Raw genomic sequence first — 22,991 nt, forward strand, 5'->3', positions numbered from 1 at the left:
CTAATTATATTAAGACTAAATTTGGGGACACAGACACTGGTTAGCAGGCAAGATAAAGCCCTATGAAACCCTGCATCATAGGTTTGATTCTTAAAAATAGCATTATTAATGAAGTGTCCTTTGCTTTGATTGTAGATTTGGACAAAAAGTGTATCAAGAGCTTGTTAAATTCATTTTTATTTCAAGTCTCAAACAACAAACTTAATATGTGATTATACAAGTTTTACAAGTAGTAGCTAAGTGTCTTTCGACAAGCAGCGTTTCCTAATCAAAAACACCCATGATTAATCAAATATCTCATGTGATAAGTCTTTACAAATAAAAAGGTATCATATTAAAGTAAACATTTTTTAGACTTTACAAAAAAACAAAAAAAAAGCTAAAACTATTCCTATAAAATAAAGACTGCCAACGCCAGGAGCAGCAAATCCCAAATTATACACAGAAAAAAAGAAAAGCAGGTCAATATATTGCAATGGCATATGTTACAAATATTCTAAAACAAAAGTACCGCAGTACTTCAAAGATGTGTATAAACACATGTACAAGAGAACAAATGTAATCAACAACACTTCCACAATACACAGGCAGGTTGGGATTGTAGTCAGAGAAGGATTTGGTGCAGTCCACCCAGTAGTGATTTTTCTACTATGTCCAGTTTCTTGTCTGCAGAATGTGGGATCTGTGCTGGGATCGAGAAACAAAGACTCCACTGAATACAACATTTCTTGAAGATCTTGATAAGTAAAAAAGATCTGACTACATGACAAATTCAGCTACACATACTAAAGACCAAATATACTTACTTGTGCTAAACATTGAACCATTTGAAGAAAAAATGACTCACGGAACTTACCAAAACTTATCACCAGCGCTGCTGATTGGGTCCTCGGTTGTACGGTGGACGCTGGCGCATCACTCTCATGGTGCGGTATTTGGACGTGATACTGAAACTTTTTCTGAACACTGGCCTCTGATTTGGGAAGGGACGTGGCACCAAGCTCTCCTTAAAAAACACAAGAAATTCAAATATTAGTAATGAGCGATTAACATTTTCCAGGGAAACAAGGTGATGGTACAGGAAGAGGTAATGCTTACCATGAGTGGTCTTCTAACATTTCCAGAGAGTTCAGGGCCCATCTTTCTTGGACCACCAATAAACCTTGGTCTCTGTAAAACACAACAGTGAAGGCTGAGTACGGTACATTGTTGTTAATCACAATAAAGAGTTCAACTGTAATTATACGGCTACAGTGTTTGAGGCCCACACACATTCTTTACCACAGTTTATTAACTGCTTTAATTACCATATACAGATCCACAGGCTCTGCACAGTCTTCATATGCATGAACATGTTTCACTCACCTGCATGGGTCCAGGTCCGTGTCCCGGCCCGGGTCCGGGTCCGGGTCCGGGTCCAGGTCTCCTGAAGGGCCTCCCAGGTCTGTGGTTGTCCTGCATCATATTAAAAGGCCTGCAAAACAATCAGAAACAGAACAATCTACAATCTGCACTTCTAAATGAACAGAACCTTGTTCCAGACAGTACAAAATAATTCTATGATGTGTACCTGAACATCTTCTTATCCATATATCCCCGTTTCCTGTCTTCAGGTGATGATCTGGAATCATTCGTCTTTGAGAGTCGGCTGTTCGGTGTGGTATCTCCATCTGAATCATGATCTACAAAATCAGAGAAGACATAAGAAACCCTGGAAGTTTAGAAATATATAAAACAATAAAATAAAGGCATGTAAAGTGATATGAAATGTCCAAACAGAACGTGTGTACAATAGATATTGGCCTTACAGTACATGAGATCACTAAGAGAATAGACTTACCACTCTTTGGTTTTGGGCTGCGAGTTTTCAGAGGTGAGCCGCCCTTGGAGGAGGTGCTCGGCCCAGGCGGCCAATGGGACAAAACAACAAGGTCACGTTTCTCTATGGGAGAAGATCTGGGGAGAGATTAGTGGAGACTGTTAATGACATCGGCATTCCTATCGCAGCCTCATATGAGGCTTGTGCCAGTGTATGAACATCTTAAATGTGGCCTGGCTACATTAACATCAAGTCAGTCAAGTTATCGCAGTGTTTAAAAGGAAACATAAAAATCACCCTGTCAACTCTTAGGAGTAATGCAATTTAAGCCAGTAATGAACAGCACTGTTTTGCAGGCAGACACATGATCATAAAGCCACACATCACATATAGGTACTTACAAAAACCATGGAATGTCCATGCTTCTTTACTCCTATTTTTGTACCCTGAATCAATCTGAGCTCTCTTCGTTTACTCGCCGATTGTTAGAGCGGGCAAATCTTGGAGACAACTTTTAGATATCGGTCTAGGTCACATCAAATCTTCTATCATCCCTCTCTCAGAACCACAGGAGGACAATGTGTTGTTTTCACAGTCAGACTGAACTTCAGGTTTTGTCATCAGGTCATTCCTGGTCACTCGTTCATTTTCATCATCCCAATGGTTTCACCAGATGTACATCATAAAGCAGCTGGAGATCTAAGTGTTGGAGACATCTGTCGTTCTGAAGCAAATGGCTGAACAAGTCCAGGCTGGTGAGCATGTCAGCTGACAGCTTCTTCTCTAGAGCTGTGCAGTGGTTTTAAGAGATGATCCGGTGTTCGTCTGCCCACAAACAAGTCCATGGCAACTTACGAAAAGATCAGCAGTGCCCACAAGGGAGACTTTTCCTTTAGATCTCCTATTCTTCGTCGACTTGTGTGTGCTGGGCACGATTTTCATAAAGAGCAGCTCTCGTTTCCTCTTCACGTCGTAGTTTTAAGTTACTGCCAAGAACATCTTTTGTGATCACATCTGAAGTCTTCTGGTTGGCGTGCAGGTTTGGGTTAGAGACTACTTGGCTTTGGTTCCATTAGCCTTATAAAGTGGCTACTGAATATGCTGATTCAGGCTGATGACACACACGTATACATTTAGGTCACACGCCAGATTAGACAGACAACTGACCACAGCACACGCTGACCTGTCGGTCCAGCCCAAAAGCATTCACACCGATAATATAACCTGGTGGCATTGTTCAGACTGCAAAGACCAAACTGATCTCACTTAGGTCCCCTCATAGTATCAAGCTGGAATTCTGAGCTCTTGCAATCTCTCGCTTCACCTTGTTCTTGTCTATTTTAAATCCATTCTTTTAAGTTTGGGTCTCCTTTGATGTAGCGTCTTCCTTTGGGTTCTCTGGCACTTTCTCATCTTTTTCCAGCCGTAAAAAAATTACACATCAAGGCCTGTTTCACTGCAGCCATTGCTGACGTGATTAAAACGGAGGTGGTCATAAAGTAGATCTATAGTCGCAGATTCGGCTCATTTCATCAAAATAGTTGACAGGGTTAGTGAATGCGTCCTTGAAGTTCTCTTGACTGCAGGGAAAAAAGAAAACTCCAGTACTTAGACGCACTATATGAGTAAAAGTATTGTGGCTCCTCTTCCTTCTGTCAGTTCTGAATAAGACTTTGCACCAACATCCACGAGGTTTCACACTTCAGGTGGTGCAGATTCTGTTGATCCAATCCTTGTGGCATAAATTAATTCACTTTGCACAATGCATACAAATGACATCCGCTTCCAATTCCACTTTGGTGAAACACGCAAATGGGGCATTTCTCCGGCTTTATAATGCATGTGTACGTGTAGGTACGCGTCTGATGAAAGCGTGAAGATTAAAATTCCTTCACATGGCGACTGACGTGCTCTACTGGTCAAAACTCATTCTTTGTCTTGGATTTTAACTTTTTGGGCCTTAAAGTCTAACGTTAACCAATTTGGAGCTTAATAAAAGACATAATTGATAATTTCATGTGCATAAACAATGGAGTCAGAAATATTAATAACTGATCTAAATAAAAGCAGGTGCACTTTGTCATTTAGCTCTGATGGTGGTTAGTAACGTCCTTCAGGAACAGAAATTCCTCTTCACTGGTTTTGGCTTCATCTTCTCTGGTATTCAGCAATAGCCTCCGTCATCCATATTGACATGGTTTTATTTAAGGGTCATGGCAGTCGTTTGTTTTTTGTAAATTCCATGATCAAATATGCCACTTCATTTGCTGTCTGGCGTTTTTGTTAGTGCCGTGAATGGTCGCCATTCGCTGTTTGACATCGATGCATCTCCTTTCCCAAGGTCCATGTACGACTGACATGTTGGCAGCAGGGCACTTAGTTTGAGTTTAGTTCGTGTTAAGTGTAGTCCTCTTCATGTCTTCGTTTTGCATACAGATATACTGTTACACTTTTATACTACATGTTACTTCAGCTTCAATTCTTTTGTTCTCTACTGACGACGAAGGGGTCTTCAACATGCTGAAGAGCACTTCTTTCAAGCTTACGACACTCAATGCTCACAAACTGAAGAATCCTTCAACTGCACACAGATCAACTAATGTCTCCACACTCCTCAACAAGGGCATTAAATATATTTTGTCAGCTTTTATAACAGGTTGGCTTTATTGATATGCCACGTAACTTTGCACTCTCTTCAGCCCACTTGATAGGAAGATATTTTGAAACATAGGCAGCACGCAGACAGGGAGGCATTTGAAAACGTTTGCAGCTTTTCATCATTTGAATCAGTGTTGCACATTTAGCTCATCACGACATCTCCATTTTCCACAGCTGGCACCCCCTTCATATAGAGACATTCTTTCTTGACCTCCTAATCATCATCAAGCCCCTGCGAACAGTGCTAGAAGGATAATACCGTACCTGTGTGTGTTCAAGGACCGGCGAGACTCCACCTGTTCTTTGCCAGTATCAGAGTCTCTTGCAGACTTGCTATCTTCTCTTGAGGGTGACTGTTGCGGTTTTGGCCTCCTTGGTTCCATCTTTTTCAGGGGAACTGCATTTGACTGGAAACGTCTCTTCCTGATAGCAAGAACAGAGCTGACATTTCCCTGTGAGGCAGAGTCGCACAGGTGAGGCCTGGGTTTCACAGATGGAGGTATTCTAAGCCTCATGAGAGACTCGGCTCTGATTTGTCTGTTCTTAACCAGGTAACTTTTATCCCTAAGAGACAAAGGTTTACCGCTAAATGGCCTGGGAATATTGAGCGGCTGGGGTCTCTCTCTCCTGGGGTGTTTTGGATTGCCGTGCTCCAGTGCAGGCTCTGAAGAGGGCATGCTGAGGTCTGATATCCTCCTCTTGCGGGGTCCTGCCAGTTGCCTCTCCTGAGGGTTTCTGTGGTAGGAGGATGATGGTGACGGACCTCCTTTCCATGTGGGGGGTCTGAAAGGGGGCGGGTGAGGGCCATCTTGAGCCCTCTCTCTACTGTGGGATCTGCTGCCCTGCCTCTCCACCGGGCCACGCTGCCGCCTGGAGTCTTGCTCAGATGACCACCTGCATATCCATCAAACAATAGAGAAATCATTACAACGATAGATCCATTGCCATGTTAAGTGGGAGGTGGAACTTTTTAACTTTTATCTTAATGCAGCCCCTTCATAATGCCATGACAGAATGAAACAGGTAGGAGAAGTACATTTTCAAAGAGCAATTACAGATGCAACACTCCTCTCAATGGCAGGTGAAACCACATTTACATCAGACCCCCATTAATCCCCCCTAATAACTATGAGCTGGGGCAGAGTAGAGGTAATCATTATGACCCCTGTGACTGGGAGGACTGGGCCAGCTTCAGGCCTCCTCTTTAACAATTTTACCCAGCTGGGGTTGCTGCTTCACTCCTGTACCTCTCTGGCATTGGGCCTCTCCCATGCATCTCTCTGGGGCTCCTCTGTGACCCAGAGGGCCCGTGTTCTCCATTGTGCTGATGAGAGAATGCTCCAGGCTCGTTCCAGCGCTTCATGCCATGACCTGAGTGCTCAAAGGGCCTTTCTCTGGGACTGTAATTCCCACGGGGGTCTCGATTCCGCTGCTCCTGATGCGGAAAACCTGACTGCCTTCTGGGGCCCCTGAAAGACCCCTGGTTGGCTGGTGTGAAGCCTGGCCTCCTGTCAGCTGGGTGGTTGCGAAAATGTCTCGGGGAGGGTGACCTGTGACCTGAGGGGTGGCCGTGGAAAGGCGGGCCCCTCTGATTAGGGGATCCATGTGCAGGACTACGAGAAGATGACTGATGCTGGACATGGGGGGAACGGTTTGGCCTAGAAGGAGAAGGCCTCCTCTGGCTGTGGTGTGGTTCCATTTTGGGAGGGTATGATTGAAAGGAATCCTGATTGGGGGACCTCCAGTTATTGAATCGCGGCTCCCTTTGCTCTCCCATCAGGGGCACTCTTCTGACAACCGGGGGCCGTCCTCTACCTCTGGAGTCTTTCCAGTTAAAAGGGGCCTTTACTTGGTAGCCCTGGACGTCTCTCCGACTTTTGGAGTTGGGGTTGTAATTCCCTTCATTCGGCCCAATGCCATGACCATCTCCATAAGGTCTGATAGGAAACAAGAAACACAGAAATTGGTGTAAGAATTGATACAACAACGCATAAAACGACAGCCAGCATCGAGTTTAGATCAGTTGTTGCATTATTATTACGCATAATAAGAGATTTAACAATCATGGACATAACACAGTCTCTGGGTCTAAATTCACATAAAGACATTACCTCGGCTTTAAGCGCGGCGGTCCAAAATGTGGTCGGACCATCTTCGTAATCGAGTGTAAAATCTGTGGACAAAAAAGAAACCATGTTGAGTTTTGATGACCTAAGCAGATATAGTGACTGCGTCCTGCAACTAAACAATGTTAGCCTGCCCCGACCCCGTAGTGGATACAAGCACTTTAAAGTCTGAAGCAGAGTCAGTTTGGTTTGGTTGAGCTTTCGTTTCATGCTTTTATACGCAACTCCAACAAAACAGGAACCAAGTAAAAAGGTAAGTTTCAGTTTCACGTTCTCTTTATCTTACTCACGTTTTGGGTACTCAGTTAGATAAAAGTTGCGTAAACATTAATAGACTAAACAGCAATCTAATGCCTTGGTCAATATTTACACAAAGTACATGTGACCTAAAATAGATTTAAATTACCATTTTAACTACTGATTTTCTACCGTAATGTTTAGATGCTGAATTTATTGAACAAAATTCAATTGTTTAGTATATATTAAACAACATAATGTACAAAGGGCCACAGGTGGGAGTCTAACCCATGACTGCTGGGCTTCCCTTATTGTGGAAATTTTACATTAATAACAGTAAAAGCTGCATTCAAATTGAAAAAGGCAAAATACAAAGTCCATATTTCTTTTAATAGTCCTGAAGCCAATCCGCAGAAATATGTAATCTATTCATCACCAGAGACAAGAGTTCAGTCTTAATCTAATCAGGACTGTCAGAGATAAAAATGACAAAGTACACTGCATTCCAGTAGACTTCTTTCAAATGTTTTAAAACATCTAAAAAGACACATATTTGACTCTAATAGCACTACACAGAGCTGCAACAAGAAGTCACATTGATTAGTTCACCGTTAAATAATCAACTAACTTAATTTGATGATCAATGGATCGTCAAATGTCCAAATTCTCAGATTTTCTCGACATAAATGTGAATATTTTCAGGTTTCTTTAGTCCTCTAGGAGAGTAAACTGAATATCTTTGAGTTGTGGACAAAACAAGACATTTGAAAATGTCACCACGGGAAACACCGACGATTCTCTGACATGTCATGGCGCGAACAACTAATCGATTAACCGAGAAAACGATAAGAAGAGAGGAAAAATGGAAAATAAATAAATGCACATCAACTAAATTCTTGTTTGAACAAAGTGTGTAGACTTTCATGCGTGGTTTGATAAAGCTCCTGTTGTTGTTATAGCAACACGCACAGGGAGCGTCACTGCTCTCGATATGGGGCAATTCATTCTTATATCACCATAGAAACCAGAGATTACTCATGACGACGTGAGGTTAGGTTGGCCCGACCGACGTAACTTAGTACCAAGAGTTCACCCACCGCAAATAAACATGTACAAATGTAGACGGAGAATGTGATTATAGCGGGAGCCATTTGTTTAGGTGGGGTAGGTTTCTACGGTACAGCTTCAGTCGGTTCAGGTTCAATCCCTTAAATCCCGATGAAGGATCTGCTTCCATTTTTGGTCTTAGCGACAGGGTGAGAAAATAACACGGCTCAGTCATTTTATTCTTCCTGTGGGGGGGGGACCGGGGCCGACGCTGAGGCTGCTGAGTATCACACTGACGTTATTTAAGAAGCCAGGTCACACCAATGTTTCGGATCTATATATATATACACACATATATACATTTACACACAAACACAAAGGTGAAAACGCAAGTGGAGCTAGCGCTAACACCCGTGTCTTGTCGCTGAGTTTGCTAAGGCCAGTTAGCTCGCCGGGCTATCTCGCTGGTTTGCAGCAGCAGCAGCTCTCCGCGAATGACATTCACCAGACCAAACAGATAAACCCACAACATAAGTAAATAAACCAGGAGAAGACGACTTTAACAGCGAACATGTGTGATTTAATAAATTAACCGGAGATAACTTTCTTACCGAAACCAACCGTCGATCGGACGAACGCTACGTGCGACACAGACGAGCTGCTCTTCTTCTCTGCTCTCGTCGCGCCGCCCTCGCCCTTCAACTGTTTCACATCCAACCCGGAGCGCCACCTGCTGGCGGGGAGTGGGAACTACACGTCTACGCAGTCTGCCGGAGGGTCGGTGTAGGCTGCGTGTATTGTGTTTTCCTTCATTTCATTCATAGTCTAAAACAAAACAAACAAGCCCTGCAATAAATGCTGATGTTCATTTTCTGTAGAAACTGTTTTCAGTGTTTTAATTTGAGGTTTGAGGAGGTGCAAGAGGTTTTTATATTTTATACATCCCATTTGTAGTAATGAGCATAGACTGAATTCTTGAAACACATTTCAATGTGTAAGAAAGTGAACATTACAAACTTCATTGAAGTACTGTAGAATTCATTGCTGGGCTTTTATATCAGACTGCATTGGTTTTAGCTAGTTGTACCTATAAATGGAGAATAATTATATGTTTTAATGGCAGTAAGCAATAATCCATGTCTGTGTGATTTCCTCATCTCATTCTCTATCTCAAAAGTCTTCTGCCTCTTTGTTCATCTCACTTTATGTTTGTCTTCCAAATATAATCAACTTATGCCCAAGTTATTAGCTCAATAACACATCAACACAACACATTCAGAGGTTTACATTTTATTGTTTCAGATAACATTGTTATGACCATGCTAACCATGCACAATGTCTACATTAATTACATAACTTAAGGAGTTAAGCTGACAGTGATTGACTGTTTTGACATATGGCTATGAGCAGACTTGAATACTTTTTGAAGTGGTTGTATACTGTATATCATTTCTCATGGATTGTCCTTTTAAAATCAGTCCCTTTTGCAAAAAGCAGCCTTTTAGTCATTGTGGAACAGCAGTGTTTGAATATGCAAAATATACAGCAAACCCTAACTTTCAAAAACTGTATGTAACATACATATATGGCTACTTCACTTAAGACAATTAAAAATGTTTTGCTATGTATTGTCTGAGGAACACAAACTCTAAATGTCACTTAATAAGAGACACACTAATGTGTACAAGCTGTTGGTATAATCGTTTGCAAATTGTTGGCGGAGAGAATGTGTGTTAAACCGAGGTTCAAGTATTACAGGTATACACGATCCCAGTGGCCGAACAGAAAGGATAAACATACACAGCCAGAAGACTGGCACTAAAATACATTAACTCGGTCCCTCTTAAGGCATCTCTATTGAAATTATATTTAGACACAACACAGAAAAAGGAAAAATTGCAATTATTAGTCAGTTTATGAATTGCTCAATAAGTGTAAGGAGCCCACTGGATAATTCCTACAGGACCACACACATATAACATGATGGAGGGAGAAAAACTGTAACAGCAAACAGCATATTTATAGCTACAGGGCACACTTATGAGTTGATTGTTAAGCAAACATTCCTGCCCCAGTGCACTTCAATGCACTTCAACAGTCTCACATCAATAGCCAAAAACCTATTGATTAGAATGTGTGTATGTTACTGGACGTCTATAGTTTAATGCATCCATTAGTGCTGTGCCTGGGAAACCCTTCACATAGCAAGGCACACCTACAGAAGTTGAAGGTTGCTCAGCTGTCAGTATTTCCATCACTGGAAACATTGAAAAATGGATGCCTTGCTATTTAAATAAGCTTTTATAAATACAATAAGTGTATATTTGCAAGAGAGTCCACGTTAGCGATTAGTCTGCAACAAACATGAAGTATGTACCATCATTTGTGTTGATGCCATGTTTTTTTTTTTTAAATGTGCAATAACATTCGAGTTGATAGCTTTGGGATCATTATCCTCACTCACGTGCAGTTAGAAAGTCCCAGTTAAAGAAAAAAAAAAGAATAAAGGGAATCATATCTCATTGCCATGAAATTAAAAATGTGAACAATTCCATTATGAGACCTTGCTGGGTTAGAAAGGGTGAAGGACTGCAGTGGTCCTGAGAGTCTTGCTGGATTTTAGTTTGCCAGATAAATCTATTACGTTCCAGCCAAATCAGTCACCAATACATGCATGAATAACATTACCTAGAAAGGACACGTATTAAAAATTAGGTCATGCCTTTCCCAGCAACACACTGAATTAGATTTAAAGGCTTAAGAGGGCATGTGGAAAGGCAGAGGTACAAATGCAGTCATCAGTGCTCTGAGCAGGGTTTTATTACTGGGACTGAACTGGCACCCAGTGAGGAATCTGTGTTTATTTATTTATTTTTTGTCAATCTCTATGGCTCTATTCCCATAAATGTAGTGACTCCCAATGAATGTTTGACAGAAAGAGAGAGAGAGAGAGAGAGAAGGCAAGCGAGAGAGATTAATCGACTATTTAATGCTAAGTTTGTTTGAGGACGGGGGTGACACCCCAATGAGCTTTGAGTCTGACATGGGACTAACAACTCCCTCAATGAGGTTCTTGTTGCAGTCACCTATGTTGCCATCAGAGGACAGTTTGGGGTAGGTGACACTGCCCGTCAGGTCCATTAGATCTTCAAGAGCTCGGGTGTTACTCATACTGCTGGGCTGGATTTCGTTGACTGGTGAGAACTCTGGGATTGAAATAAGTTCCTCCTTTGAAGCCGGGCTGAAATATAATCATAAAAACGCAATAATATTGGTGTCCATAATTATTGGTAGACCAAGCATGTAATGTGGTACAGGGTTACCTGATGACTCACCTGACCTCCATGGACTGCACCTCGTCACAAGACCCCGAACGCTTCACATCTAGCGGCTCCAGCTTGATGACTGGCGGTGATAGGTGTGCAACTGGCAGGGTTGTCACAGAGGGTCTAATAACCTCCACCTGGGACCCTCCTTTAGCTTTGCCCTCAGCTGTTGACACACGCAGGCTTTGTTGTTTGCTTGCCTCAGCAGTTAGATGACTACTCTTCAAGGCTGTTTTCTCACCCTTCACTGCTCCATTCATCATACCGCCCTCCTTTTGGTTGACTTTGGCATCTGCTGCCAGCTTTGTCTGCTCTTTATTTATTTGGTCTGTGGCTTTAACATTTGCTTTGTGCTGCTTGTTTACATTCATTTCCACCTCTCTTCCCTGCTGCTTTAAGACACCGGCATTGCCCTCTTTGTGAGTCTGGCCGCCGTGCTCTTCACTGCCTTTTTTGGCTTCCGGTCTCTTGTCAGGAACACTGTGTGCTGGTGTCACTTGATGAGTGTTGTTTTTAACTTGCAGACTCTTCTGACTGTCCATCTGTGCTGTTGCTGCTGCTGCTGCTGCTTCTTTCTTCACCAGGGCACTGTTGACCTGGACTGTGACCTGCTCTTTTACCTGAAGCTTAACCTTTTTGATTGCTTGCTCGTTCACCTGAGCATTAGTCTGAACAGGCTTTACTTCACCTGTGGAGGATAAAAAAAACATCACAGTGGGCTTCACTTTATTTGGACGGTCCAGTCAACATCAACTGAATTTCATCTGAGTCGACTTGAGTCTATTCCTGCCAACAGTAACAGTGGCTGTCACATATTACCACTATTACTGAACAAGTTGATACTGAATATTGACATTGGCTCAACTGTAAAAGCCAAACTATTCGAGAATTACTGGTAGACAGTCCAAATAAAGTGTTAGCTCACACTGTGCAGAGCAGTCCCTGAATACATCTTCCAAGGGCATTTTCAAGAGCAGCTAATTTTAAAGTCAGCTCCCAAAGCACTGCTCTACAATAAAAGGCGCCCTATCAGCACAGAAAGGAAAGTCCTTGGCTGCTACTCCATATTTCAGAAAATATTATATAACCCCAAACCAAATGCTTTTGAGTGTGTGGTCCAAAGCACAAGCAATATACCAATGAACAATTTTGCATGGTTGACTTAAGCTGGTGCAGACAAGCATCTTAGCTGTTCATTCTTCTGAATAGCCAAAGCCCAAAAACAGCAGAATTATTACATAACAAGACAATAGCAAGAATGCTGGAAAAATATTGGCATCTGCCCCCTACTGAGATGTCTCACAAGCCAAGTCATAAAAATGTAAATTACTGCTGCGCATGCAAATAAGCTAATAAATGAATCGCATCATACACCACACATGCCCTGTTTGCATTTTTACAGCTGCAAGGCATACAGAGAGGGGTTGAGTAAGCAGGGACAGCAAGCAAACTTAAGGATTTGCAGAGCGACCGAATAACATACTAACCTGGTGGTAAGACGGGCTTCGTCTCCACCTCTTCCTCCTTCTGAGTCAATGCAGAACAGAGACGATCAAGTCAACGTTTGGGGTAATCAGGACACAAAACCAAAGTAGAACCAACAATAGAATTTAATAAAGATAATAAACAACAACAGAGAGTTTTTAACAAAATAAAGTTGAGGGGAAAAAATGTTGATCACACAATCAGCAGGTACTTAAAGGCAGCAGGACTACTGTACGAGAACAGAGGGTGCCTCTCACAGTACCTTCAGGTCGGCTTCACCCTTTCTAGTTCTCTTCATGATCTCCTCAATTCTCTGCAAAAATAGATTCATATTTAATTATCAGAATTCAGATTTTGAAGCAACATGTAATAAGTGCTGTGATCCTCTTTTCTGAGGGTTTTTTCTGTTAGAAATAACCTTTTTTCTTAGTTGCCTCTCCTCCTCTTCTTGTTGTGTCAGCATTTCTCTGTCTTGCCGCTGACGTTCTGCATCCTCTTGCGCCTGGACTTTGGCTTTGTCTCTCTGTTAAGATCAAGAGGAAAAACATTTATAACCAGAAACTCTAAGACAGAAAATCATTTACCTAATATATCAAAGATTCACAAGAAATTAAAAATACATTTAAATCATGCAGCATTAGGGCAAAAACAACTGCTTTATAGCATGTTATAATTATCTCTTACCTCTTTGTCCATCTGTTGCTCCTTCTCTTCCTCCTCTTTCTCTTGTATGTCTTCTTCTTTTTTCATCCTTTGAGGGTCTTCCTCATTTTTCGCCTTTTCCTTCACTTGTTGAGTCTTTGCCTCCTGCTGTCGCTGCTCTTGAGCGAGTTGCTTCCTCAACTGTTCTTCTCTTAGTCTGTTGGGCAGGTTAGTACACTTATTAAGCTCAAGTACAGACTTAAACCCCACAGACTATTTAAAGGACCAGTGTGTATAATATAATGGCCTCTAGTGGTATTGCTGCAGATTGCAATCCAATCGCTTCACCCTCCCCTTCCAAACGCAAAGAAGAAACTACAGTCGCTGCGAAACATGCATAAAATCTAAAGCCAGTGTTTGGTTTGTCCGTTCTGTAGAAACATGGTGGTTCAACATGGCGGGCTCCATAAAAGGTAACAGTGGATAAAAGCGGCTCATTCTTATTTTCAGTTGATTATAGACTAGTGAAAACATACCTATAAATATTATATTCCATTTCTGTCAATAGATTCTCCTAAATGTTACACACTGGACCTTTAATGCTGCCTTAAATTCATGATTCATTGAATGAACTTACCTTTCTTGTTCCTCTAGTTCCCGTTTTTTATCTTCCAGTTCTTTCTGAGCTCGAGCCTGACGCCTACGTTCTGCCAGCAACCTGGTAGCCTCCTCTGCATTTGTTGTGCCAGCTGCCACCTTCACTGTGGACGCACATGGTGCTGATTCTGTCACACATACAGAAAGACGGTTGTAAGAGCATTGTAATTCAGTGTAAGGTTATAAATACTTGTTGGTATAAAGTCCACCTTTTTTCTTGTGTGCATCCTGAGCATTGCTCTGCATCTTCTTCTCTGAGGATTCCACTTTGGGAGACATGTGGTCTTTTATGTCAGGGGACTGATTTTTGTCACATGTGTCACCTTTGAGCGGCTTATCAAAAGTTTCCCCTTTAGGTGATTTGGGTTGAGTGGTTTCAGCGTTGACTGCATTCTTCTCCGCTTGTAGGGCTGTATTCATGCTGTTGTTGTCGGTATTCTTTTTCACTGCAGTTTCATCTTTGGATTGTTCACTGTGTCTTTCCACCTTCTTTTCTTCTGCTTTGCAATCATCACTCGACAGGTTTGGACGATGTCTTGTAGGAGAGTAATGGTACTGATGTGCATTGCTAGGAGACTGGGCACGCATCTTTGATGCCAGCCTGCACACAGAAGATTTGTTTGGCTTAAAAATTCTATGTTAATGACAGAAAAGACATTTTAAAATTGTGTTAAACAAGGCAATGGTCCCAGCTGACCTTTCAATTCAACACCAAACAAATAATCTTACTTGGAGGTAGTAGGGGAAGCCAAGTGCTTGGTAACACTAGCAGGGGATTCAGATCTTCTCGCAGGGGATCCACAACCTGGGGATGCAGTTCTTCTGTCTCTGCGCAGACGCTCCTTCTGTAAGTTATAGTGATGTAAGATCTTGCAATTTGTATCCATTAATTTTTGATTCTTACAGATTCTATGCAAGTATATTGAGGTATGAGTATGTGTGAGGTCTGACCTTGGGGGTATTGGGAGTGGACCGAGAGCCACCCTGAAGTCCAGCTCTGTTGTGATCTGCAGGGTTCAGCGAGCTGCAGAAAGGTGACCTGTGAGGGCTGCAGGGCGCTGCATGATGACAAACACAATGCTTATCAAATCTGATGATGGCAAATAACAAGTGGGATAATAATACAGTAGCCAGAGGGAGGGATTGACTGGACAGTGTGTGCTGCACCCAACTAAGCATACAGACTCACTTTTCCAGGTCAGTTGGATGATGCAAAACTAATTATATGCCACAATGCTAAATTTTAGACATCCATGTGATACTTTTCTCTTCTCTGGTTGAAGCTGTGGTAATAAGCTTTTGGTTTTGGTAGAAAACCTGCAAACGTACAGCTAAAATCAAGCTCTTCTGTCCTTACTGGACTTTATAAAGCTGAAAAACAAATGTGGAAGGACACATTTCTGCCAAAAAGAGGCCATTGATTTTACCAGTATTAGATTAGTCCTGACTGAGGGATATTGAACACGCATGTCTTTCAACTGCCAGTATGACTGGTTCAGCCAACAGTCAGACATAATGTGGTGTGTTAACATCCTTGTTAGTAATTTTGTATGCTGCTGCTACGCAGTGTGATACAAGCACACACACGCCAGCATGGTGGCTGCGAACAATAATCCCAAACCCAGTTCCCAACACTTCTGTCCTTGCCATACCCAAAACAATGACACCAAATGAAAACACACACAGGCCTTCTGCAGACTCACAATCACAAAAGCAAAGGACCTAAACATGGAACAACAACAACAACAACACTAGAAGCAGTCTTCTTGCTGTCTCTTGTAACTTCTCATCCATCTGCCATCATCTGTAAAGAGTAATCGCTAAAGAGTGTAGCCCTCCCAGTGGGATGCCTGTATCTGTGTCTATTTTGGGACACATATTTCTATTCTAGGTCATGTGCGATTAATCTCTAAAAAACGTCTGCTCGAGGGACCCGGTGTCAGCATCCCAGGTTATCAACACAAAAAGGAAACTACAAACTGTTAAAAGAGAGAGATTTTCCAGTTGATGTGATCAGCGCCCTTTAGCCGGTTTGTAATTACTGTGAGGTTACTAATCTGGGGCAACTAATCCGGAGGTTGACTTCTAGGGAAATCTTAAAGAGAGTTATACATACTGAAATGATGTGTTTACTAAAACACACGTCACAGAGGAATACTGGGCTAAAGATGATGAATTAATGGAGGAAAACATGTTTCCGCCGACAAGATTCAGTCTATGAAATAGCTGATGGTGGTGCATCTTCTTATTGTCCTCTTTTTCCTGCACAATGGAGTTTTCCTTTGCAAGAGAGGAGAGAATGGAAGTCCCGCCTCAGGAGATTAGGAGGATGTTTCAGCTTGATTCTGCCTGAAAATTAGGTTAGCTCATGATAAGACCAGCACTTCTAGATAAATGTTTGAATATATGTCAGTATAAGCTCCTGTACTGATAACATCTGCCTGTTAATTTGCGTGATCCTCGAAGCCTGTCTTCACAGTGTTACGACTCCACACTGCCTTTTGTGACAGTAACTCAAAGATAAAAGCCACTGCAGCAGAGCACAAACACAGCAAACATATAGATTACTTTGCAGAAGTGCATTCTCTCATTTGCACAACAAGGGCACCATTAAAAGTTCAGCAACGGCGCAGCCTAACATGCACGCATCACAGGAAGAAGACATTTGCCTTTGGTTTATGTTGAAGTTTCAGACCGCCCAAACAAACACAGACATGGTAACTGTTGGATGAACAGGAGGGGAAGATATAGTTGGGAGGGCAAGGGGGGCTTAACTTTACCAGATTCGCTGACAGCAGGAAGGGGGGAGGCAATGCCATGGGAAAAGGCGGAGGCAGCAGAGAAAGGGAGTGGGACATTCTCACTGTCACCTATAGGCAGCGGGCGGAGCAGAGCAGAGCAGAGCGTTATGAACAGTTTATCTGAGCAATTCCTTATCCACCTGTAGAGTCCTGGATGGGAGCTAACATATCAGCAGGGATGTCATGATGTAATGTAACCTAAACTCTCACTTTTTTAGTCTGATTTAAAACCATTATGTATAGGTTTTGAATATTTCCAGCTGTCCTTCCCAGTGGTGATATCAAAAAAGTCTATGTGGCAGACAGAACTGCACACAGATGATTTATGTGTTATTTTCACACTTCCGTTATTTAAATCAAGTTCAAAAAGTGTAGTTTAGTGTTACATAGACACCTGTGTAGATGTGTAACTCCATCCTTTTCTCTGTGGGAAACCAGGAACACATTTCTGCTCATGCGTACTTCAGCAGCCAGGCTGTCAGCATTGATCAGGCCAAGAGAAGTTTTCTTTAACACACACACACACACACATTCACTCACTCTCACTCACTTACTCTCAAACACACACACACACACATTCACTCACTCTCAAACACACACACACACACACACACACAACCAACAGCATACATGCACACACATTCTGTCATGGTGTCTCACAGAAATACAGCAAAATGCAATCCTTCTGAAAAAAAGCACAATTTTTTCCTTCCATATCCTGCTTTTCGGTTTCAGATCATTCACATTTCACCTTTCTGCCACTCATGCCTCTTGTATACAAAACTATTTGTAAGCTCAGTTCTTGCCTGCTCCGGTAGGGCAGCCTCTGCTCCAGCGTTTGGTTCTCTGCTCCAGCTGAAGGCTTCGTTCCAGAGAGCGTTTCATCAGGGCCTCCAGCCGCTCCTGAACGCAACACAGCAAAGCCGACCATTATTTTCACTCTGTCGCCTCACTACTTGTATGTTATATTACATTTGTATGTACATCTTGCACACACACACAACCACACATTATATAGGCCATAGTGCATTCTTGAATTAAACAGATCTTGATTAAGATTTTTTGTTAACTCAGCTTACCCTCTCCTCTTCGAGTTGCTGCCTCCTCTTCTCCTCCACTGCAGCTCTTCTGAGCTCTTCTTTCTGCCTATGCTCCTCCAGCCGCCTCCAGCGCTCCTCCACTGTGCGTTCGTACTGCAGCCGTGCCCTGCGCTCTTTCTCCCTGATCAGCTGCTCCCTGGCCGCTGAAAGAGACAAGACCAATTTTGCTACAGGTTCCAGAAAATACAGTTAATGGATCAATGTTGCTGTTCAGCGTTCAGAGTTACTGCAAACGAAATTGAAATTGTCTCAATTCTAACACTTTTATTAGTACATTTTATTCTCTCATTAAAATACTTTTTTAAGAATAGTGTATTTTGTTCTTTTTTGTAATATTTGGTATTTTTTTCTTTCAAAACACACTCACCAAATCTGACATTATGTGAACTTGTATTTGTTACAGCGAATTTGATTGTCATGAAGATAGAAATCCTTGTCATCATGAGGCAACTGCAAGAGCTGCATGATTAACTGTGAGTGTGAGACCTACTTTTGTGGATTATTCTATGTCACTGTCACATCCTCTGAAGTGACTTAGCTCATCACATGAAAAACCCAGTGAACTCAGAATATCTCTTCTACTGGCTAGCAAAGCCCTTCCATGACCAATTAAACTGTAGAGAAAAAAAAATGTCATGCCAAAAAAAAAACTTTGCACTGAAGAAGGAACCCACAGGCATTCCAGGGCTTCTCAGTTCACAAAATCAGAACCTGACAGAATCAGAAAAATTAACCGAGAGGACATCACCTACCCAGGCTTCTCTCCCTCTCCTCACGTCTCTCTTTGGCTAATCGCATCCTGTCGTCCGTCTTCATATAACCTTCCACGACTGAGAGATGAATGAAAGAGTCAGAGAACAAAAACAAAGGTAGTGGTAATGCAGTCAAATGAAAGCCCAGAGAAACCCCGAGACTTACTTTGTTTACCTGCATGGTTGTTGTTGATGTTAGCCGCTAAGTGAGAAGGGGAAGCGTGTCCATTCATGTGTGGCTTCTTCTCTGTGTTTGATGGAGCTGGGATCATCATGACAGAAGGAGAGAGAGAGAGAGAGAGAGCACACAGCTTTGTCTAAAGAGGAATGACATCAGCGCCACAGTACTGACCTGCAGTGCTGTTCTGTTACCAGCAGAGGGATGCATTTCGTCAGCTCCGTGTGGGGCTGCTCAGCGTTAAATGCACTGTGTTGCAAAATGCCAAGCAGCCCCAATGCCAAGGGCAAACTGCAGCAATATGCAGGAGAAGGGAGGAAACTGTCCTTGATGTGATAGTCACTCTACACATGCTGAATGTCTCTTTTGGTTATTGTTGCTGAGCTTGTGTTGCGGTTGTAATCTACTCCTCCGTTAACTGATAACAGAGCAGCCTGAAACACATTTTCCTCATATGCAGAGGCCTACGGAGTCATTCTGTGCATTCTGTTATGTTTCTCTAGTAATTATGCAATAATCCACATCATTGTGTGCAAGTGATTTTCATCCAGATGAAACCACTTGGAAGGAAAGAGTGAATTACGTGACAGAAGCCGGAGGGGATTACTCACTAGTTTTTCCAGTTCGGACTGGAGAGCTGTGACCGTTTGTTGGAGATCTCTTGTCGGGAAGTAGAGTGATGGATGGTGGGGCCATCTTTTCACCTAAAGCACAAGACAAATAAAAGAATTTTAAAAAGTATTGTATCTAAACATTAAGCTCATATTACCACATCCTATTTCACAATGGTTGTAAATGGTGTGAATGCAGAATTTTGCTGGTATACGGCCATGAAACTATAGTCACTGTATGCGTGTGTGTGTGTGATTGTGTGTGTGTATGTGTGGATGAATGATCACAGCTCACAGATGAGACACATCAACTCATATACTGTAATAGGTTAAGAGGCAAGTAGACGCCTAAATTGGAGTAAATATTCAAAATGTGACACTAATATGAAGCATAGTTCAACAAATGTCTTATTATAGTTGTAATAATAATCGAATTAATAATAACTATTAGACAAATCTATTATGTAATATGGAGAGTTAACAGTATCTAAATCTCATCAAAGTGGTTGCGTTCTTATCTTTGAATGCGTCTCTCAAAAAAAAAACCATTTAATCCCACAAATTCACTCAATCAATATGTGCATTGTAGGCTGAACTGCCAACACACTCCGTCGCATCACTTGATCAAGTGAATTACTCTCTTTTCAGTCAGGGATTTTTACTGTGTAGCCTACTGAAACTTGGCAGACCCTCTTAAATGTGGCTTGGCTGATGTCAGACAGGAGAGCTTACGCCTCAACCAACTTAACCAAACACATCACTGCACACATTCAACATGCTCAACTTGTAGCATTTATCATTTTCCATGATAACATTTTATTGATTTCTTCATGCCACACTGGTAGCCTACCTCTAATGACCTGGGTGTATTTATTATAGCTTTTATGGCTTTGGCAGGAATAGGTACTGCTCTATGTTATTTATTATTCCTGAACATAGAAAGCATTTTCATCTTTTTTGTTTCCTGTCAGAGCTTTTAAAATAATAGGTCTAAAAGTTCCAACACAACTAAGATCTCCAGTAGTCATCTTGCATCTTTTCCAGTTCTCAATGAAGCAGTGAACTAGTGTGACAAGTCTTTTCTCCTACAATCCTATCAGATGTGATTATTGACCTGCAGGGAGCTCCCTCCGGGGCGTGGAGGGTAAATACAATGTGAAAGGTTCGTCTCCATCCTGCTCCAGACAATCACACAGCTTTCAACCTACAAAGTCACCACACAATGGTTTGAAGCTCATACAAATTATACAGTAATCCATGGGTCTGTCCAGTCTGTCCTCTCTCCACTCATTTGAACCCTTTCTTCCATCCGATGAAGCCGCGTCATCACCCAAAAAAACAAAAGGTTACCGGACCTTTGTCATCATCTACAATGCTGATATCCCCTCATGAGAAAATGTTAATCGGAAAATGACAAAAACACAAAGAGGAGGCACACTTTGACGCGTGATATAAACCATTAGGCCTGGTGTTTTTGGTTTATTTTCAAGGGAATCGAAATCTATTTTCTATTATTATCTGGTCTATTTTTTAACCACGAACCTTACATACAGCACTCCTGCATCATGTGAAGCTGTAAGCCTTGGCGAACAAACACAACAGTGAAGCCGGTTCATCCGCGCACAGACCAGCGTCATGCACATAAAGCGGTGCAAATCAATTGCGTCATTCATCAGTCTGCTTCAAACCGCGGCGCAAACACAACAACACAGCCGCACAGCGTGACCACACAACCATCGCATCACGCTTACCTGTTATTGCACTGGACGGTGAGACTGTTTTCGCCATGGTGACTGTCACAAGCAGAATACACCCAAATGTAGGCTATGACGCGCTGTCACCCCCCAAAACACTCTGCAGTGAAGCCGACGCAGCAGCAGCAGCAGCGGCGCAGGTATCCGATTCCCTCCACAGCAGCAACAATGAGGAGCGCAGCCACGGCGGATACACAGCGACCATTCAACTAAGACACAGCCTGAAGGTCATTATAAAGGCTGGTGATGATGGGCAGGAGCAGGAGAGTGTTGGATGGAGCAGAGAGATGCTGGGACTGGAGCTGGTGATGCGCACACAGTCCAGTTTACAATCGATCGAGCACCGTGCGTCGCAGCGTAAGCCCGCCCATACACGGGCTATTAACGCGTTACCGGTGGATGCAGGAGATTTCCTCTCTGCACACACAAAGCTACCAAGGTCCAAACCATTTTTTTTTTTTTTTTGCTGACTTGACCGCAGTTGAATGCCGGGTTGGATGCAATGAATGACAGACAGAAGGATAACATGCAGGTTTAGTGCGCGCTCAGGCCGGTCCGTTTGAACCCCAATGCAAGAAATAAGTGTTTCCTAACTTGATTTCACATGAGGTTCACCACAAAGCCAGTATCATATATCATGTTCAGAGGCTGACATCATTCATCTCCCATCCATTTGCTGAACCCTGTGCTACAATAAAGGTGCTATTTGACATCTTCTTCATATTTTAAAAGATAAATCATGGAGAGCCCTGAATAAAAAAAAACAACACTAATGAGTTGAACTAACCGTTTTTCAGTGACAGCTATCAACATGTGTGACCCTAGCATTTGGATAGGATCACATATTTTATATAATTTAATATAATATCTAACCATAGTAAAAAACCTTTGTAGTGGTACTGGCTGCTGCCCTGGGGCAAAAGATGACCTGTGGGCCCCAATATACTCCCCCTTCCTCTAACTCTCTGTGCACTGAGTGAATGTAACATCGACTTTAAGTGCCCATCTACTAAAGTGCACACTGCAGACTGCACATGGCTCGGTTATAGTTTGCCTGCAGTCCCAAAAACGTGTACTGCTGTGTTGAAATACTTTCTACCCATGGTGTTTATTAAATGTATTCAAGAATATGCACCAGTATAAACTGAGGTAAAGCTTTAAAACTAAATCTGACAGAGAACACTTTAAAAGGTTTCTTAAAATTAGGAAATAAAAGTGGTGTGACCTCAAGGCCCTTATCATTTCTGAAATGAATCAGCTCATATAATCAGATGACAGAATATGGTTTACAAATGGGCATATTTATGTTCATGTTACATCTTCTGGCGGCACACAAACATTCAGGTTGGAGTCCTGGAGACCCCGAGCCTCCTTTCACAGCTCAAAATACTCCGTTTGGGGTGTCAGAGACCCCAGCTCTAAAATATGCTTACATCGGTGATTGGTGTTGAGTTTTAGTTTCATGCAGCACTGCCCCTCCAAATCTTAAACAGGTCTATTAGGATTAATGTTATTGGAGTATCATAACAGCCTGTTCAAGAGGTCTCATAGGGAGTTAGGCCTGTGCTGACTCTAATTAAACCCAAATATAAGTAAATTCACCATGTAGGATAATGTTAATATACTGTTTGGCAAACAAAACTAACAATTGTTAATGCATTGCCCATATAACATATAAAACATAATAGAGCTTCTTCTTCTAATTGTTACTGATGTTGAAGTAAAACAACCTATATCCTCATACCTATTCATTAATAAAAAGATAAAAAAGAGAGATATTCCTTCCTGTGTTGTCGCC

General features: G+C 42.2%; 2 protein-coding genes across 3 annotated transcripts; both read right to left on the bottom strand.

Annotated features, from left to right (window-relative positions):
• Positions 1-158: 158 nt before the first annotated feature.
• si:ch211-114c12.2 (uncharacterized protein LOC336578 homolog) lies at positions 159-8,601 on the bottom strand. 2 transcript variants are annotated; one of them, XM_035666128.1, is made up of 10 exons: positions 8,499-8,601; positions 6,589-6,650; positions 5,725-6,414; positions 4,742-5,371; positions 1,841-1,956; positions 1,571-1,682; positions 1,366-1,474; positions 1,099-1,170; positions 857-1,006; positions 159-682 (listed from the first exon to the last, which is right to left on the bottom strand). In XM_035666128.1, exons 2-9 carry the CDS (start codon positions 6,627-6,629, stop codon positions 866-868), a joined length of 1,911 nt encoding a protein of 636 aa, XP_035522021.1. In that variant the 5' UTR covers positions 6,630-6,650; positions 8,499-8,601; the 3' UTR covers positions 159-682; positions 857-865. The 2 variants fall into 2 exon arrangements, with proteins under 2 accessions (XP_035522021.1, XP_035522020.1); XM_035666127.1 differs by having other exon boundaries at positions 159-687.
• A 1,698-nt stretch (positions 8,602-10,299) lies between these two features.
• Positions 10,300-21,718, bottom strand: map7d2a (MAP7 domain containing 2a). Its single transcript, XM_035666888.1, has 17 exons — positions 21,191-21,718; positions 19,440-19,532; positions 18,817-18,912; positions 18,651-18,728; positions 17,878-18,041; positions 17,605-17,701; positions 16,778-16,867; positions 14,949-15,055; positions 14,727-14,842; positions 14,207-14,598; positions 13,978-14,125; positions 13,383-13,557; positions 13,117-13,221; positions 12,961-13,011; positions 12,701-12,740; positions 11,223-11,901; positions 10,300-11,128 (listed from the first exon to the last, which is right to left on the bottom strand). The coding sequence occupies exons 1-17, from the start codon at positions 21,225-21,227 to the stop codon at positions 10,870-10,872; spliced, it is 2,727 nt and encodes a 908-aa protein (XP_035522781.1). The 5' UTR covers positions 21,228-21,718; the 3' UTR covers positions 10,300-10,869.
• Positions 21,719-22,991: the final 1,273 nt, after the last annotated feature.

Source organism: Morone saxatilis, unplaced genomic scaffold, assembly GCF_004916995.1.
Source record: "Morone saxatilis isolate NCDOM2014 unplaced genomic scaffold, NCSU_SB_2.0 Contig20, whole genome shotgun sequence".
NCBI lineage: Eukaryota > Metazoa > Chordata > Actinopteri > Moronidae > Morone > Morone saxatilis.

Coding starts and splice junctions, on each gene's coding strand:
- si:ch211-114c12.2 (XM_035666128.1), bottom strand. CDS start 6,629: ATGGTCCGACCACATTTTGGACCGCCGCGCTTAAAGCCGAG. Junction 1,171..1,365: donor ACGGACCTGGACCCATGCAG/GTGAGTGAAACA, acceptor TGTGTTTTACAG/AGACCAAGGTTTATTGGTGG. Junction 1,007..1,098: donor ATGTTAGAAGACCACTCATG/GTAAGCATTACC, acceptor GTGTTTTTTAAG/GAGAGCTTGGTGCCACGTCC.
- map7d2a (XM_035666888.1), bottom strand. CDS start 21,227: ATGGCGAAAACAGTCTCACCGTCCAGTGCAATAACAG. Junction 18,042..18,650: donor GGAGAGGGAGAGAAGCCTGG/GTAGGTGATGTC, acceptor TGTCTCTTTCAG/CGGCCAGGGAGCAGCTGATC. Junction 15,056..16,777: donor TCCTGCTGTCAGCGAATCTG/GTAAAGTTAAGC, acceptor GTCATCATGCAG/CGCCCTGCAGCCCTCACAGG.